Here is a 15,689-nt window from a genome sequence, read left to right on the forward strand (position 1 = left end):
TTCTACCACCTGTTTGATCAACCTGTTCCAGCACTCATCCAGCAAGTCAGTTTACAGTTATTTTTTACTAAGCTGGCATACGAAAAATGAAAGCTACTAAGGATGCTCCTGTGAAGTATTAGGAGACTTACCCTGTAGTTTATAGAATAGAATTTTAACATAGAATTCTAATCACAAGGACAGTCTACCTGTTTGTTTTTATTTATTTTTTAATTATTTTACCCGTGCCCTGTACTCAGTCCAGTCTTTAGAGGTAGTAGGTACAAATCATACGCTTTACTTCAAGAATTCCTCCACCCCCGGTAATGGGAAAGAATATGCAAGGAAACAAAGTAAACAAAGAACCCCAACGACCAACTACAGAAGCCAAAATGCCAAGCTTACATCATCTTCAAGTTTTGATGCAGATTTCATTCCTATTACTGACACCAAGGAATATGCCATTTTTCACAGCTCTCAATCCATCCTCCCAAGAGCAGCATACAAAAGAAACACAGTAGAATATCATGATTACAAACTTTTTATTCTACAACCTGCTTACAGAAAGCAATTAGCATTTAACAAAGGTCTACATACACAAAATATCAACATTGCTGAGGAGCTAATCCCCAAGCGTGCTCCCTTTCAATATCAGCCAACTGCACCACAGCCTACAGAACACAACAAACACCTCAAGGCTTTCTTGGCTGCAATTCATTACAACACATGCAAAGTGGAGCCTGTGACAGGCTCCTGTTCAACAGAATTTCACAAGATTATAATAGTCAATTGTTTGTATTGTAATAAAAAAAAGTCATAAATAGAAAATAATCAAGTAGAATAAATACATTTGTCAAAAAACCCATAATCCTGGATCACGCTTCTTAGAAAGCAAAACCAAAACCAAAACCAAACCAAAACAACCACCACCGTGATCTCTTGCTCCAAAACCACACTCTGTAGGAAATGCCATATAATTGCCTGCAAATTATCAAAACATCTCTGAAATCCTTCCAGAAAGAAGAGGGTACCACAAGAAGTTTCAACTGCAATCCTTGAGTGAAAGTCTTCAGAAAGACGCATTACCTTCACTCCAGAACCATGAGTGATCCTCAAGCTCCTTTGCATCCTATCTCTGCCATTTTTAGTAGAGTTGTTAACAAAGCTTTTTGATACCCTGTTACTTCAGTCAATATTTTTCTTAAGAGTGGTGTCAGTTGATAGAATTGATGCATTGCGAGATATCAAAGGTCTACTTAAGGAGGAGGATCCTCGCCTCGAATAGCTTTGTACTTTGCCATGTCTTCGGGGAACACCTTTGTTAGTTCTTGAATCAACAGACTTTTAAACTTCTAGAAAGAAAAAATATATATATATGTACACATATATACATACATATGCATGCACACCAACTGTGTCATTTATTAGGTTTTCTTAAGTAATGTTACCCAATTAATAGAAATATTTTGTACAACAGTTCTACATTTCAGCAACTGAAGACAATGGTATTAGAAAAGACACCAAGCAGCATTCACAAAATTCAATAAAACACTAAAATGAAGTCTGCTGGCAGAGTATCAAGCAAACTAAAATACTAGAATGCTTATACCTCTGATAGATCCCTGCGTGTTGATACCTGCCTAGGATCTCACCTCTGCATCTCTAAGCAGCTTCTTCTACACATTATATACATTAAATCTACAAATTATAACACAATTGGAAATGAAAATACTCTGGACTCATAGGCTTAAGTTTCAAAATATTTTCTCCTCATTTTTTTTTTTTAAATCAGCACTTTCCTTTCTGATGCTTTCCATGAAACTCCTGAGACAATTTAAAACTATTGCTACTGCAATTACTTTCTTATCTCCTAGCATGGAAAGAAAGTGTTTATTCCCCTTTACAAGGCAAGAAAATGCAGGAATTAGACAATAAGTGACATTACTGAAATTCATGACAAGCATATGGTCCTCTTCCCCTGCCCCCATTACCAAATCCAAGATGGCCCAGAACAAACAGGAAGACAGATGAGAATTAAATCTGTCCAGCTTAACTAAGATACCTAAAAACTAACCATAAACAGTCAATATTTCATGGACTGGATGCACTGCACTTCAGTCCATACATCCTTAATTGTAAACACGTCTTGTTTAGATGGCTTTGTGAATGTAAAGCTGATAAAGGACGTGTCCATTCAATTTGGTATGTAAATAGCTCCACCTCCAAGAACTGGCACCTGCTTTACAGTTTAATAATTCTTCCTACAACTTTTATGAGCAACGAGCTTTACATCAAGAAAAAAATAAATAAATGCTTAAAACATACACAGGTGAACATATATCCTTCAGCACGAACTCCCATCCCCCATCATTTCAGAATTCAGCCTAAGGATGTTCTGAAACACAAATAATAACCCTTTCAGCCACAGTACGCTTCTTTTCTGATTCTATCTTTCAGCAGTAGTTAACCACTAATAACCTAAGCATTCTGGTATGCTGTTCTACAAGTACAAGTTCAGAAAACCCTAAATACTAGCATATGTTTAAAGTCATTCAGTAAGAATTAATTTGAGCTTATATAGCATTTTTGCCATTTTATTAGCCTAAGATCTAATCAAGACAGTACAAATACCCCCTCCTCTGCTTTGCCTATGTCTAGATTTACACAAATCACTGTGAGCATGAAGTACTCTACGGTAGTCAAAGCACAAACAGCGAAGAGATCTGTAATACACATCCATAGTCAAAAATAAGACATAGCAACATCGGTACCACCAGTTATGGAGTCAATTACAGATTTGCTTTCCAGAACAGGTTGTAATGGCATTCCTGCTAAGGTATAGGGATGCAGAGCAATCCCTAAAGCCAACCACTCAACAGGAAAAATTGATTAACTGTGCAAGCAAAACCACACACATGTACAGAAAATAACTGTTCAGATGCATTATGACATTAGGATTTTCTGGTTTTACCTTCATTGTGTCAATTTTTCCTTTTACTTGCTCATTCTTAGCCAAAGCTCTCTCCAGGCATTCCTTAGTGTAAAGCTGAGGGTTGCGACCTTGATCTATGTACCTGAAAATGCAAAAGTAATGACTTAGGTGCTATCATTAGCACTAGAAAGTTCCCTGAGGAACTGAATTATTCATTCTCCTCTCTTTCTTGATATTGTTTTTTGATACTATACCAGAGTTTAGATTAGTTACTTTCAAAATACAACTCCAGGAAGCAGCTGTCACACTACATAGTAGTAAATGTTTGTTTGTAGAGAGCCTATAGTTCTGAAAAATATATTGAAACAAACAACAGTGTTACCATCCATCTCCTCACAGACATGAAGTACAAGCAAAGGGAGAGGCGGTTCCCTTCCAAGCAACTAAAAGGGCATTAACAGCTTTGTTAATAAGTGGCAGGCAGTCAGCACACAGGAATAAGACACCCAGTGATTCAAGGATGAGAAAGAGTGTATATGCAAGAGCTGCTCCAAAAGTAATGCCTCTTATTATACTGTGTTGGCACATGAGTTCAGAGGAGGATGCAAGTGGTGTGGCAGTAAAGGCTGAGCCTTCCCACCAATACCCCGTTCCATTTTGTTGCCTTGTGACAGATGGCAGCCTGACAGTGCAGAGCCTGACAAAGAAGTACGCATGAAACAATGGAAGAAAGTTTAAGATTTAGGATATTATGGTAGATTCATAATGAAAGTCCAATTGAGAAAGCCTAATACTGGCAGTCACACGCTGGATCATAGCAAAACAACACCTGGACTTCCAATAGAACAGCTACGTTAGCTCACGCCTTCATATGAACGCTGTTGCCCAGAGCTCTCCCTTCCCCTTCCTGCCACCCCTCCACCCTCCCACAAGCAGGAAGCGCTCCCTGCCAGCTCGCACGGCGGCGGTAACTCAGGAGACACACAGCTCCAGTATAGGCGAAGCCACTCACTCGAACACTTCCAAGGGCACGCTGATGTCGTGAAGCTGCTGCCGGCACTTGTCGATGTCCTGTAGGCCCGTCACCATGAAATTCCTGCAGGAAGAAAACGGACCTGCTTAGCGGCAAAGCGGGCGCTCGTCGCTCCCCGTCACCGCACCCGGCGGCACCTCAACCCCGGCCCGGCCCCGCTCTCGCAGCCAACGGACGCCGCGAACGCAAGGAGCGGCTCACAGTTTCTGGTTGAGGCCGGCCTGGCTGCTGGGCTGGAAGTCGCTAACGATGATGCCGAGCTGTCGGATGTTCTCTACGAACTTCTCCAGGTGCTCCTCCAGCGAGTCGAACTTCTCCGCCATCGCCATAGCGGCCCGCGCAGCTTCCGGGCCACGGCGCATGCGCGGGAGGTGGCTGGGTGAGAGGGAGGAAATGCATGCAGGCCACGCCCCTTGCTTCAGGCCACGCCCCCTTCGTCGTAGGCCACGCCCCCTCGGTACCGCGCGTCGCTCTGGTGTTGCTGTGGTGGACGCGCTGCGCGCTTTGTTTGTTCACGATATACGAAATCACGGGCAGTGCGGGGTTCCTGCTCCATTTCCAATTAACCATGTAATTAAGCTCCGTGCTTGCCTGCCCTGGAGCCCCGTGCTTGTCAACACACTGCCTTGGCCCCTGTACACAGAATCACAGGCTCGTAGGGATTTATAGGTACTTCTGGAGATCATCGAGGCCTGCTAAAGCAGGTTTCCTATGCTGCGTTGCAGAGGAACACCTTAATGGTGCTGCCCCTTTGTGAAACATAAGAGCCCTCTGCTCTCCGGCTTCAAAGCCGATGGAAAATGAGTTCTGAACAAAAATAAGATCTATAAAAGTTAATTTGCACGAGTCACTGTTTGCTTTGGGCTCTGCGGATTTATCAAATACGCAACTGCAAATAATGAGAAGTATTATTTACCCCCGAGGTAAATCAATACTAAATTATATTTAGCACCTCTTATAAACATCAGATAATTGCAGTTTGGCAATACGGATCATTCCGCAGCCCTTAGCATTGCTTTGTTTGCTATTCTTTTAGGACTGCATAGCAGGGTGGGATGCACACATCATGATGAAGTTGCCAGCACCTCCTCAGAAGGGGTCAGGCTGGAAGCTCCCTGCTCAGTCTCTTCTGCTGCAGCCTCCCTGATGTGACAGCTGCATCAGAACCTCGAAGAGCCTTTCTCCCCAGCTTCCAAAATACAGCCCTGTCCATTGCTACAAAACTGAAATCCAAATCTGCTCTCACCATGGTTTTACAGTCATCGTGGTGCTGGGGTCTTTCAGTTCCTCTGGATACCCTGCTTTGTGTGGAAATTAAGCATTCCTTGAGCAGTGGAAAGAAAAGGTTTCATGTAACACATGAAAAGCAATGGAGGAGCCATTGGCTGATTAACCGAGAAGGGCTTGTTATCTTCCCCATCTGTATAAGAACTCCAAGTTATTTGTTTCTTTAAACTGTGTAAGAAATAGAAGTAACAGAGCAGTCCACCTGACAATAAAAAACACAATGAGTTTAACTGGAGAATGACAAAATATCCTATTAAAAGTACCAGCTATCATTTTCCTTGCAGGAAGATTATTTGACATGTCTGAATTCCCCTGGCACTTCACACTAACAGTATGTTTTATCAATAGCTTATTTCCAGTATGCCTGTTTTCACCTGAATCTGAGAAGTAATGTCAATTAGAATCAAAAGTCAGCCCTTTGTGCCTGCCACGCTACCGCTGAGTTAAGTGGAGTTTGCTGTCAGGTTACAGCAGATAAGAATCTCATGCTTTGATTCACTGTGCTATTTGAATGGATATTTGGATTAAGAACTAATATGGATATGATATTTAGTCAATAAATAGAATGTATTTTAGATATTCGTAGTTATAACATGCAGCCATTTCTGTTTGACAGCGAGAACCATCAAAATGAGCAGTACCTAATTCATTGACTTTTATTAGCTATATTTTTTTCTTCCTTACATCCTATCAGTGAAAACACCAAAAAATGGCCAGTTCTTTGCTCGGTTACTGTGCCAGTTAAGCAGCATAAAGCTGCGTCCTCTCTAAAATCAAAGCACTGTTCCAGAGCTCATAATTTTAAGTATGCTGACACAAAATTGAAAAGTGAGTGATTGCAAACAGCACTAAATATTAAGGAAAATTTGGCACTGTGCAAATGCTAAATTGTAAAAGCAATCCAAGGCTGCAAAAAGCAATCAGTCAGTTCTTGTCCCTGTCAAGTATTGTAACCATATGATAAATAAATCCATTGCCTATTGATCACCAGCTGCTGGCCGTTCTGCTTAATAGCAGGCAGAATGCTCTCCGGAGAACAAAAGTTCCAGAATTAGGAGATTTTAACATGAGTACTTTGCAATGATTGCATGAGAAATCTTGCTTTGAGAAGCAGAGTGTTTTTTTCTACTATTTGGAAGGGGAGAAATTCCAACATGGTGTACTTCAGATTAAATCTGAATATGAGGAAAAAAAGGAGAGAGAATTTGGAAAGAACAATCTAAATGTATTTAGTTGTGTCAGATGTGGCTCCACAGGCACAAGAAGCTGGGATTCAAACATCATATGCGTCTTTGCTTAAGGGAAAAGATGCTTCAAACACATTCACTAGACGTATGGAGCAGCCTAACATGCTTTAAATCCAGTAACAGGAATAATCTTTGAGATACTGCTAAAGCCTCCTCTCCCCTCTCTTTGTGGAGCTAAAGAAACATGACTTAGTTTCTTGTGATGAGTGAAGTCTGCTCTGTGCCCATTACCCACTATAACTCAGTTAAAATATCCGAGTGGAAGAAATAATAGAAGTTGACCATCAAATGTAGGGATATCCATTTCATATTAAATCTATACTAACTAGGCTGCTTATTCGAGATTAGTGAATATTGTTAGATAAACATGTGCACAGTGATTTAAGATTAAAAATAGTCATAAATATACAGCCAGTTATTAAATTCTTTGCTACCTACAACTTGGAGAGTGTTTTCCTATTTGAGGGGGGAAAAAAGGCAAAACAGAAGCTTGTGTTCCAATGAGAGGCATAGATAGACAGAAGATGGATGGACAGATAGGCTGACACATAATCAATGAATCAGAAGATATAGAGACAGAAAGATTTAGAAAGAAAATTGCATGGTTCATCATTTAAGTAATCATATTGCAGACCTACCTTTATCTCCATGGAGAGAGCAGGAAATTACTGGCTTGTAAGCCAGACATCTGTACTGGGCAGTTAAGTAGAATTTGTAATAAAGGATAGAATGAGAGGCCATGTAGATCAGCGTGACCCATTTGGGAAGAGTAACACGGGTTATGTAACAGAAAATCTGATTTTGTAAACTTCTAATGAATTTTTTCAAGGGGTCGGCAAGCATGTGGATAAGGGAGCTCTGATTGATACAGTCTACTTGAATTTCCCATTGGCTTTTGGCAAATTCCTTAACAAAACTCTTCTGAGGAACTAAAACAATGGCATAAAAGGAGAAATCCCGGCGTGAATGAAGAACTAATTGCCAAATAGGAATCATGGAGTAGGAGCAAATATTAAATTCTTTCACGGGTGAGTGATTCCCAAAAGAATTCTAAAGGGATCTGTGCTGAAATCTGTGCCGTTTGACATGCTCGGAGGTGACCCAGAAGAGAAATCAAACAGTGGAATGAGAGAATTGGCTTATGAGAAGGTCAGTCTGGGGAGTAAAGATGAGTACAGGTTGTAGTTAAGCGTCAAAGGACCTGAAGAGGCTTGGTAACCAAGCAAAAAAAAAATGTGCAAAGAAATGCATATAGTTAAGGTAAAATGACACACAGAGCAAACAAAAACAAAATGTAAACTCATGACTTGATGGTGACTCATGGCTGATGGCCTCTTGCTCCAAACAAGATCAACACTCTGGGACAGCAAAAGAAAGTTCTGTGAGAATATCAGCTCAGAGCTCAGCCATGACCAGAAGTCCTGCAGAGAGGAATTGTTAGGGATTTGAAGACAAAGTAGAAAATGTCATTATGACACTGCATAAATTCACAGTTCACCCCAACCTTGAATACTGTGTGCAGTTCTGGTTCCCAGGAGTAGACTTGGGAAAAAGCCAGAGAAGGGCTGCCAAGATGAAATGGCAGTATGAATGGTAAATATGAAATGGTTTCAGTACTAGAAAACTGAATAGGCAGAGACTTGTCAGCTTGAGTGAGAGCCCAATGAAGACGTCTGCAGCAGAGGTTTTGCTCTATCTATACTGTCATGAGTGGTATGGAAGGAAAACTGTCTTTCAGCACAAGGACCAAGACCCAGTGAAGCCAACAGAAGCACACACACACAAAAGAATAAACAACCACAAGTGATTTTTGTCATGCAAAGTTTAGCAGCCTTGGAGAATTACTTCCTAATTGATGCTACAGACAGCAAAAGCTTGAGTGGTGTGAAATGGAAATGGGACAAATGCTTGGTAGATTGTGTTGGAAGAGTGGTAGATAAATTATGTCTGGCTTAGGAAATCCCCTGAACTGAAGGCATTCCAAGTCCAAGACAGCATTCAGGAGTGTTCTCATCCATATTTGTCATGTCCTCACTCTTCAGCATTCGCTTCCGATTACTGCTGAGCCTTTATCTAAATCTGTGTCATTACTGTTAGCTGTCCCATCTGTTGGAACTTTCTAAGAATGACGTGCTGTGTAGGATGTGGGCAGACTGCATGGTGGTTTCTTACAAAGCAGAGCATAACAAGGTTGATTTGAAACTGTTTTTTTTAGGTGCCGGGTCTGAAAAACAAACTATTCACCATTTTCATGTATGATTATATACTCCATGCAAATGATCTTTCTAGTGCAATGTGGCACAATGGAGTGTTTAAATACAGATATTGTCACCATTTTTTCTTCTCAGAAATATAAGAAGACACTGATTCTTCATCTTTTTGTCCATCTCTGGAACTGTGATTCTCCTCCTAGCTCCAATTTCCTGCCACTGGCCAATAAAACAGATTTAGTAAATGAAGTAAATACAGAATACTTGTTCCAGTTATGGATCTTTTTCTCTCCTTCAGTCTTTCCACTTTCTTTTTCACTTTGCTCCTATTTTCTTCTACATGAATGTATGTAATTCATGGATTCCTTTCTCATTCTGCCTCCACAGACCTAGAAATGTATGTTGAAATTTTATGTAATTAACTGGGGGCATCAGCTACCTAAAAATCCATTTTTTATAAGCCATCTACCCTGCCTCGTTTTGACTGCAACAGGTGATAAGCAAGAGAGAAGCAGTAAAGATGGATGTGTGCAACACAGAGAATACTGTTTTATTGTTCTTGATATATCCAGTTGATGGTATTTACATCTGAGATGGTTTTGGACTCATTCCAAAGCATGCTGTATTTTCTTATCTTACTGTAAAAAATAAAGTGACAAAATAAACAATTTTCCCAGAGTAATCCCATTATTCGGCTGAATAAGAGGTGTAATGATAGTTTCCATGCAGATAACCTGCTCATTAATTACTTGTAACAGTACATCCCTTACCACGAACTAGTGGGATGGTGCATTTAAGCATCATGGCTTGATCCAGTTCTTACTGAAACAATCCATATTTATTTATTAAAGAAGTGGCAGGATCAGGAGTTTGTTCGTGCAGTAATTTTGCTCTTCCAAATCTAGTAGATCTGGAGTCCAGCTGGTATGCAGTGACCTTATCTACTTTCTAGCTCCTCAGATGTGACTGAAAGCACTTCTGGAAAAGCGCTTGTTGGTTCGGACCAAAGAAAGCTAAGCGGGGACTTTTGTAAGTGTTAAACAGAGTGAATGCACGTGTATCTGTGTTTGTGCCCCAACACTTTTAGTTCTTCTAAGTGCTGTAATTCATGGTGCATGAGAAAAAAAGGGAAAAAAAAGAAAAAGAAAAAAAGAAAAAAGAAGTAATGCTCATTTGAGTTCATAATGAAATAAATCTTATGAAATCAGAAAAAATACTTAACATTTACAATTTTATCCTGTGGTTAAAAATATTTAAATCGTATTTCCACTACAATGTCCAGAGCCACTGTTGCATCCAGTTTGGAACTACTGATGCCATTAGCTTCATACTGGAAGTAGTCATGGGGCCTGATTGGATTTCATGCAGGAGAGGCTGGAATCAGCAAGCACTACAGGACTCATCTGGATAAAAAATGAAGGCTCTCATGAACACCAAAACAGCTCAGAAGTTGCCTCCAGTTCAGACTTGGACCATCAAGTCTTCCATGCTCTTTCAGAACTGCTCAGCTTCAAACCATCACAGTATATTAGTTGGGAGCAGTGGGCAGCAGCAGGCTTTGGGCAGCTCCAAAATACAATGGAGCAAAAGGTTTGCAAATGTAGCTTCTTCCCCCTGTGCTGTTGTGTGGATGTCCTGGACACAGTTACAGCCACTCGACTCTCTGGTGTACCTTGTCATGTTTGGTCAGCAAGGTCACACAGCAGATGTAAAGGTCCTTCCCCAAAAGCACTGAACTAAAGACTCTTGCAATTTATTTATTTTTCAGAGGATTCAATAACTCTCCAATTTTAAAGTCATTCTCCACACTCATGTGCATTCGTATTTCACTCTCTTTACAATCTGCCTGCATCTCTAGGAAGGTTATGTCCAGCGTCCAGCTTTAAAATGGGTTTTACTCAGTTGTCATTCAGAAGTTGTCCGAATGAGACTCATAGGTATCTATTCTTTCCACATCTTTTTCTAGTCAATGAAGAAATGCTTTATTATCCAGTTAGTTTGTTCTGAGTATTCCATGCTTTAATCAGATAATTTAATCAGGTTTTTTTTTCAGTTCTCTGTGTGATAAATTAAACAAATTGAACTCTTTACATAATTTTCTTGGATCGCTTTCAGCTTTTTCTGCAGTGTTTCCAATTTTTCAGTATCATCAGAAGAGGGAAGATGATCTGCGCCTTGAAATCTGGTATCGGTCTCTGCAGAGATGTGGATCCCCGTTCTCCCGTGCCTTGTGCTGCTCACTCCTTTCCTGTTAATATATTGCAGGACTGCAAAACCTCTTTGCTGTAAGACTCCGCTGGGAGTTTGGGCTGATCTGCTGATACGTTATGAATCCTAATTTCCTTTCCTGATTGCCACTATAGTAAATATATTCTCCAGTTAAATAAACTAGCACAGTTTGCTCATAGGACTTTGTGAATTATGTGTGTTAAAATACATTTATTTCACAAACCCAACTATTCAATTTAGGCTGCCTTTGTTGCTTCACCAGCCTTTCTATGAGCTCTTTCCTTTGTATGCAATTTTATATTTACCTCCAGATCATCAACACAACCATTAAGTTGCACCAGAACAGGTTCTTTGGGGAGCCCTACCAGTACTATTGCCAAATAAAAGTCTTCTTGGGAGTGTCCCTGGAAGCAGATCACCTACTCTGCCGAGTTGCTCCCAGAACTGATTTCAGAGTGATCTGGCTCACTTCATGTGAGATGAATGCCAGGTCAAATCTGGCATAAGGGATTGCTCCAGGGCCCTCTTCTTACAAAACATATGGATGAGGTTGTGTCAGACTTGCCTTGCTCAGCTTGTTAGTCCAACCCTTACTCCAACAGGCTTCGTGACCCTGCATGTCTCTACAAGCCCCGCCTCAGGCCATACTGTGTGCATCTTCAGCATCATCTTATAAAAACACCATTTGCAGGTGTACTCAGTGTTCTTCATTTTACAGGATGGCAACTTCAGTAGCACACGCTCTTAGATAGACTAAAGATGGAGGTGCTGGCAGGAAAGTTCAGTATGGGTAACAGCCCACCATGGTCTTCCCTGTGGAATTCACATCTTCCTCAGTTCTCTCCATGGACACTTTTGAAAGGAAGCTATGAGCTCTGCTTGAGACCATCTAACTGTTTGGTCCCCTGCCTGCTGAAAGCCCTGCTGCCATGGGTTTGACATCAGCCCTTCTGCTGTCTTCTCTCTGTCACCAGAACCACAGTGGCAAAATTAACAGTCTCCTAGGCCAGGTGTCACAGGTTTGGACAAGGCCTTGGCCCAAACTTACAAGACATTTATTTTAATCCACATTTCTTACCTAGAAACCTGGATAAAGCCTTTTCTGCTTTTCACATGCTTTCATGCTTTTGGATTTCTAAACAAATGCCACCATTGGCTCAGATTCAAAAAATTCTGATTCCTGTGTCAAGACTGGTAGGAATGGGTACGTGTAGATGAAGGTTCACTTTAACCCACCATCCAACTCTGTGGCTACAGCTGTATGGCAAGAAGGGAAGTATACACCCTGCTCTCAGGAGACCTCTTTCCAGCTAGTAAATATGAATGCTTCCAGAACTCCAGCACAAATTTACTGCTTCTGTTCTCCTGCTGAGGAAGTTGGAAGACAAAACATGTATTGTTGCTAAATCTAACAGAGAGGTCTCCACCCCTTGGTTTGCTAATGACAATCCCAGTAGCCAGTTTGCAACAGTGTACACAGTTTCTGATAATCCAGGATCTCTGTGTGCATCTTTAGGCATATGGGCTGGGCAGGAAAAGAACCACTCATCTGCACCAACACCATAAGTGGGACAAAAGCAACATCTCTTTGACTTTCTGTAGATGTTGGCTTCTTCATGGTCTGTCTTCCTGGGACATCTCTCCAGCCAAGGACCAGTGACCTACCAGCTAGTGGCAGCAGCAGCTTCTCCAGGATCAGCATGTGATGACCTGATCACAGATCCCTGGGACGGTAAATGACAGGCTATGTAAATACACGCTTCTCACTTTTGAGGAATTGAGTCATTGCCAGTAATCTTTCAACCTAACTATTTCGTAAAGCTTTTCTAATCCTTTCTCACCCCCTCTGAACTTTTTTTGCAGAGTAGCTTGGGAGTTATAATTGGCACTCTGTGAAACATGAAGCTAAAGCATGATGACAGTGCTGAACGAAGCATTTTCTAAGCCCTTTGGAAATAAAGAGGAATAGTTCATTACCCATAAATGCTTTCCAATTGACCTTCCTTATGGTTGTATGCTGTAACGAGGAAGATGAGAGAACGTGGTTTTACTTCAGGAAACACAGAGGATTGACTGGAGTCAAAGAAGCATCATCATCATCAGTATCAGACATTGTCACTTTAGAGGATGAAAGGCAGATAAATATTCAAAGGTGCTTGCTGACGTAACTCAGTCATGCAGAGGAAGAATCATAGAATCATAAAAGAAGAGATGAATAAATAGCTTGCAAAAAAACGTGTTTAAGTGTTTTCAGATTTGCAAAGAATTTGATAAATAAAACTTCAGTTGGTTCTGAAAAGGAGACCATGTTCCATGCTGTAAAGGAAATCATTGGCACCTGCTAAGGTGGTCTAGGTAAATAACTCTAAAAGATCTAGAAGCTGGCTTAATCCTGAGGATATTAGCAGAGTATGCAAGTCTTAAGATTGTAATGCCACCTATAACAATCTGTCTGCAGATCTGCAGAAGAACTTGAAAAGACTAGTAGAAGACAAAAAATGGATATATATAGAGAGACACACACACACACACACATATACACTTTCCAACTCCGTTGGAAGCCCTGAGGCATGGAATTTATTGTTAGTAAAATGTGAATCAACAGTGATCTAACCTCTTTTCTCACCCACTTGGAGAAGCTGGTGCATCAGATGCCAAGGGACTCATAATATAAGCCTCATTTTCTATCTCTGAGCATTCTCTTAACCTATTCTGTTATAGTTATGTCTGTAGGCTTCTCAGGTTCTATCCTACAGGAGCAAAAGCTACTGCTTCCAATACTTGGGAGAGTATTCAAGTCTTTCAGTCATCAGATAGCTGAAAGCCTTTAGATTTCCAGTCCAAATGTATTCAGGATTACTCACGGTGCAGCCATTTGATCATGTGATAAAGTCAATATCCCCCTCTGACATTTACTTCTCAAATACACTTATACAGTGTCACACCCCCATTCAGTCCTTTCTGGTCTATACTAAATAAGACCAGATCTTCTAATTCTCCTAAGACAGTGTGCATTTTGTTCCTGTAAACACTCTAAAAGAGCCTGAGATGTCCTTCAGCAGCACCAGTGTGCACCATGTGAGGCTGAGGGCTGCTGCTAGATGTGAGCTTTGAACGCTGTCTAGTTTCACTAATCAATGCACAATGGCTTGGCTTGAAATCAACTCCAGGTAAAGATACAAATGACATATCTGCCAGATGTTAATCCATTTTGTATAGCATGAGAGAGGCAACTAGTCTGGAGAAGAGGAGGCTCAGGGGAGACCTCATTGCACTCTACAACTTTGTAAAGGGAGGTTGCGATGAGGAGGAGTTTGGCCTCTTCTCCCAGCCAACAAACAGGACCCGAGGAAATGGCCACAAGTTGTACCAGAGGAGGTTTAGAGTAGACATAAGGAAAAGCTTTTTCTCTCAGAGAGTGGGCAGGCAGTGGAATGGCTGCCCAGGGAGGTGGTGGAGTTGCTGTCCCTGGCAGTGTTCAAGAGGTTTCTGGATGAGGAGCTACAAGATCTGGTTTAGTAGCTTGTGGTAATGGGAGGATGGTTGGACTAGATGATCTTGTAGGTCCTATCCAACCTTGTGCTTCTATGATTCTATGCTAGTTCTGCTCCAAAAAATAAAAAGGACAGTGTTGGGGGCTGCAGAGAAGTTCAGTTTGACTTCTACACTTGGGAAACTAATAAGAAAGTATGACAATGAATATGGTTAACAGATAAAATCATCAAATCACATAGAATCTCAGAATTGTAGAGGTTGGAATCAAGAGAACAATTATTGAACATCCTGAGTTGGAGTGGACTTACAAGCATCATTGTGGCTCCACAAAGAACCACACAAAGCTCAAACCCTATGTCTGACAGCATTGTCCTAACAGTCCTTGAACTCCGGTGGCTTGGGGCCATGCCTGTTGCCATGAGGAGTCTATTTCATGCCCACTGCCCTCTGGTGCAGACCCTTTCCCTAATCCCAGCTGCCCCTCCCCTGGCACAGCTCCATGCCGTTCCCTCGGGCCCTGTCGCTGTCACACAGAGCAGAGCTCAGCTCTGCCCTCCTCTCCCTGTGTGGAGCTGCAGCCACCAGGAGGCCTCCCCTCAGCTCCTCTGCTCTGGGCTGAGCAAACCAACAGACCTCAGCTACTCCTCAATATGCCTTGCCCTCAGACCCTTCACCATCTTTGTGGCCCTCCTTTGAACATTCTTCAATAGTTTTATGCCCTTCTTACATTGTGGCACCCAAACTCAAGGTGAGAATGCATCAGCGCAGAGCAGAGCAGGACAGCTTCTTCTCTTGCTCAGCTGGCAGTGCTGGGCCTGGTACACTCCCAGTGTAAGAGACTATGGAGTAAGAATTGATGAAGATTCCACAGAGATCTCAGCCCAAAATCTGTTAAGAGTCTTCTTGAGCCACTGATGATATGGATAAGGACCACCTAATCAACACAGGAGGATCCCCCCTGCCAAGCTGTTTCATTCTTGATTTTCCTCAAGACATTCTGGTTTTCCTCAAGACATTCTGGTTTTCCTCAAGACATGCTGGTTTTCCTAGACTTGCAGCCATCAATATTCCATCCTGGACTAACCAATTAATCCCCTCGCTGAGGAAGCCTAGGGCTGAAAAAGAAGAGCTTGCTACATCACAACAGCTTTTTTACCATATAGGCAGCAAGGCACAGCCTGAACCAGATGTCAAAGCAGCTCTCTGTCACAGCACAGCCCCATTTGTCAGGGCATACCTATCGCACCCTCCACACCAACCCAACAGCTTTCTCATCG

The 15,689-nt window shown here is 41.6% G+C and overlaps 1 protein-coding gene across 2 annotated transcripts; it reads right to left on the reverse strand.

Annotated features, from left to right (window-relative positions):
* Window positions 1–504: 504 nt before the first annotated feature.
* Window positions 505–4,316, reverse strand: MED10 (mediator complex subunit 10). Of its 2 annotated transcripts, XM_072328549.1 has the most exons (5): window positions 4,146–4,316; window positions 3,924–4,007; window positions 2,951–3,053; window positions 2,305–2,374; window positions 505–1,331 (listed from the first exon to the last, which is right to left on the reverse strand). In XM_072328549.1, exons 1-4 carry the CDS (start codon window positions 4,304–4,306, stop codon window positions 2,324–2,326), a joined length of 399 nt encoding a protein of 132 aa, XP_072184650.1. In that variant the 5' UTR covers window positions 4,307–4,316; the 3' UTR covers window positions 505–1,331; window positions 2,305–2,323. The 2 variants fall into 2 exon arrangements, with proteins under 2 accessions (XP_072184650.1, XP_072184649.1); XM_072328548.1 differs by lacking the exon at window positions 2,305–2,374 and having other exon boundaries at window positions 4,146–4,315.
* Window positions 4,317–15,689: the final 11,373 nt, after the last annotated feature.

This window comes from Excalfactoria chinensis, chromosome 2 (assembly GCF_039878825.1).
Source record: "Excalfactoria chinensis isolate bCotChi1 chromosome 2, bCotChi1.hap2, whole genome shotgun sequence".
NCBI classification, from domain to species: domain Eukaryota; kingdom Metazoa; phylum Chordata; class Aves; order Galliformes; family Phasianidae; genus Excalfactoria; species Excalfactoria chinensis.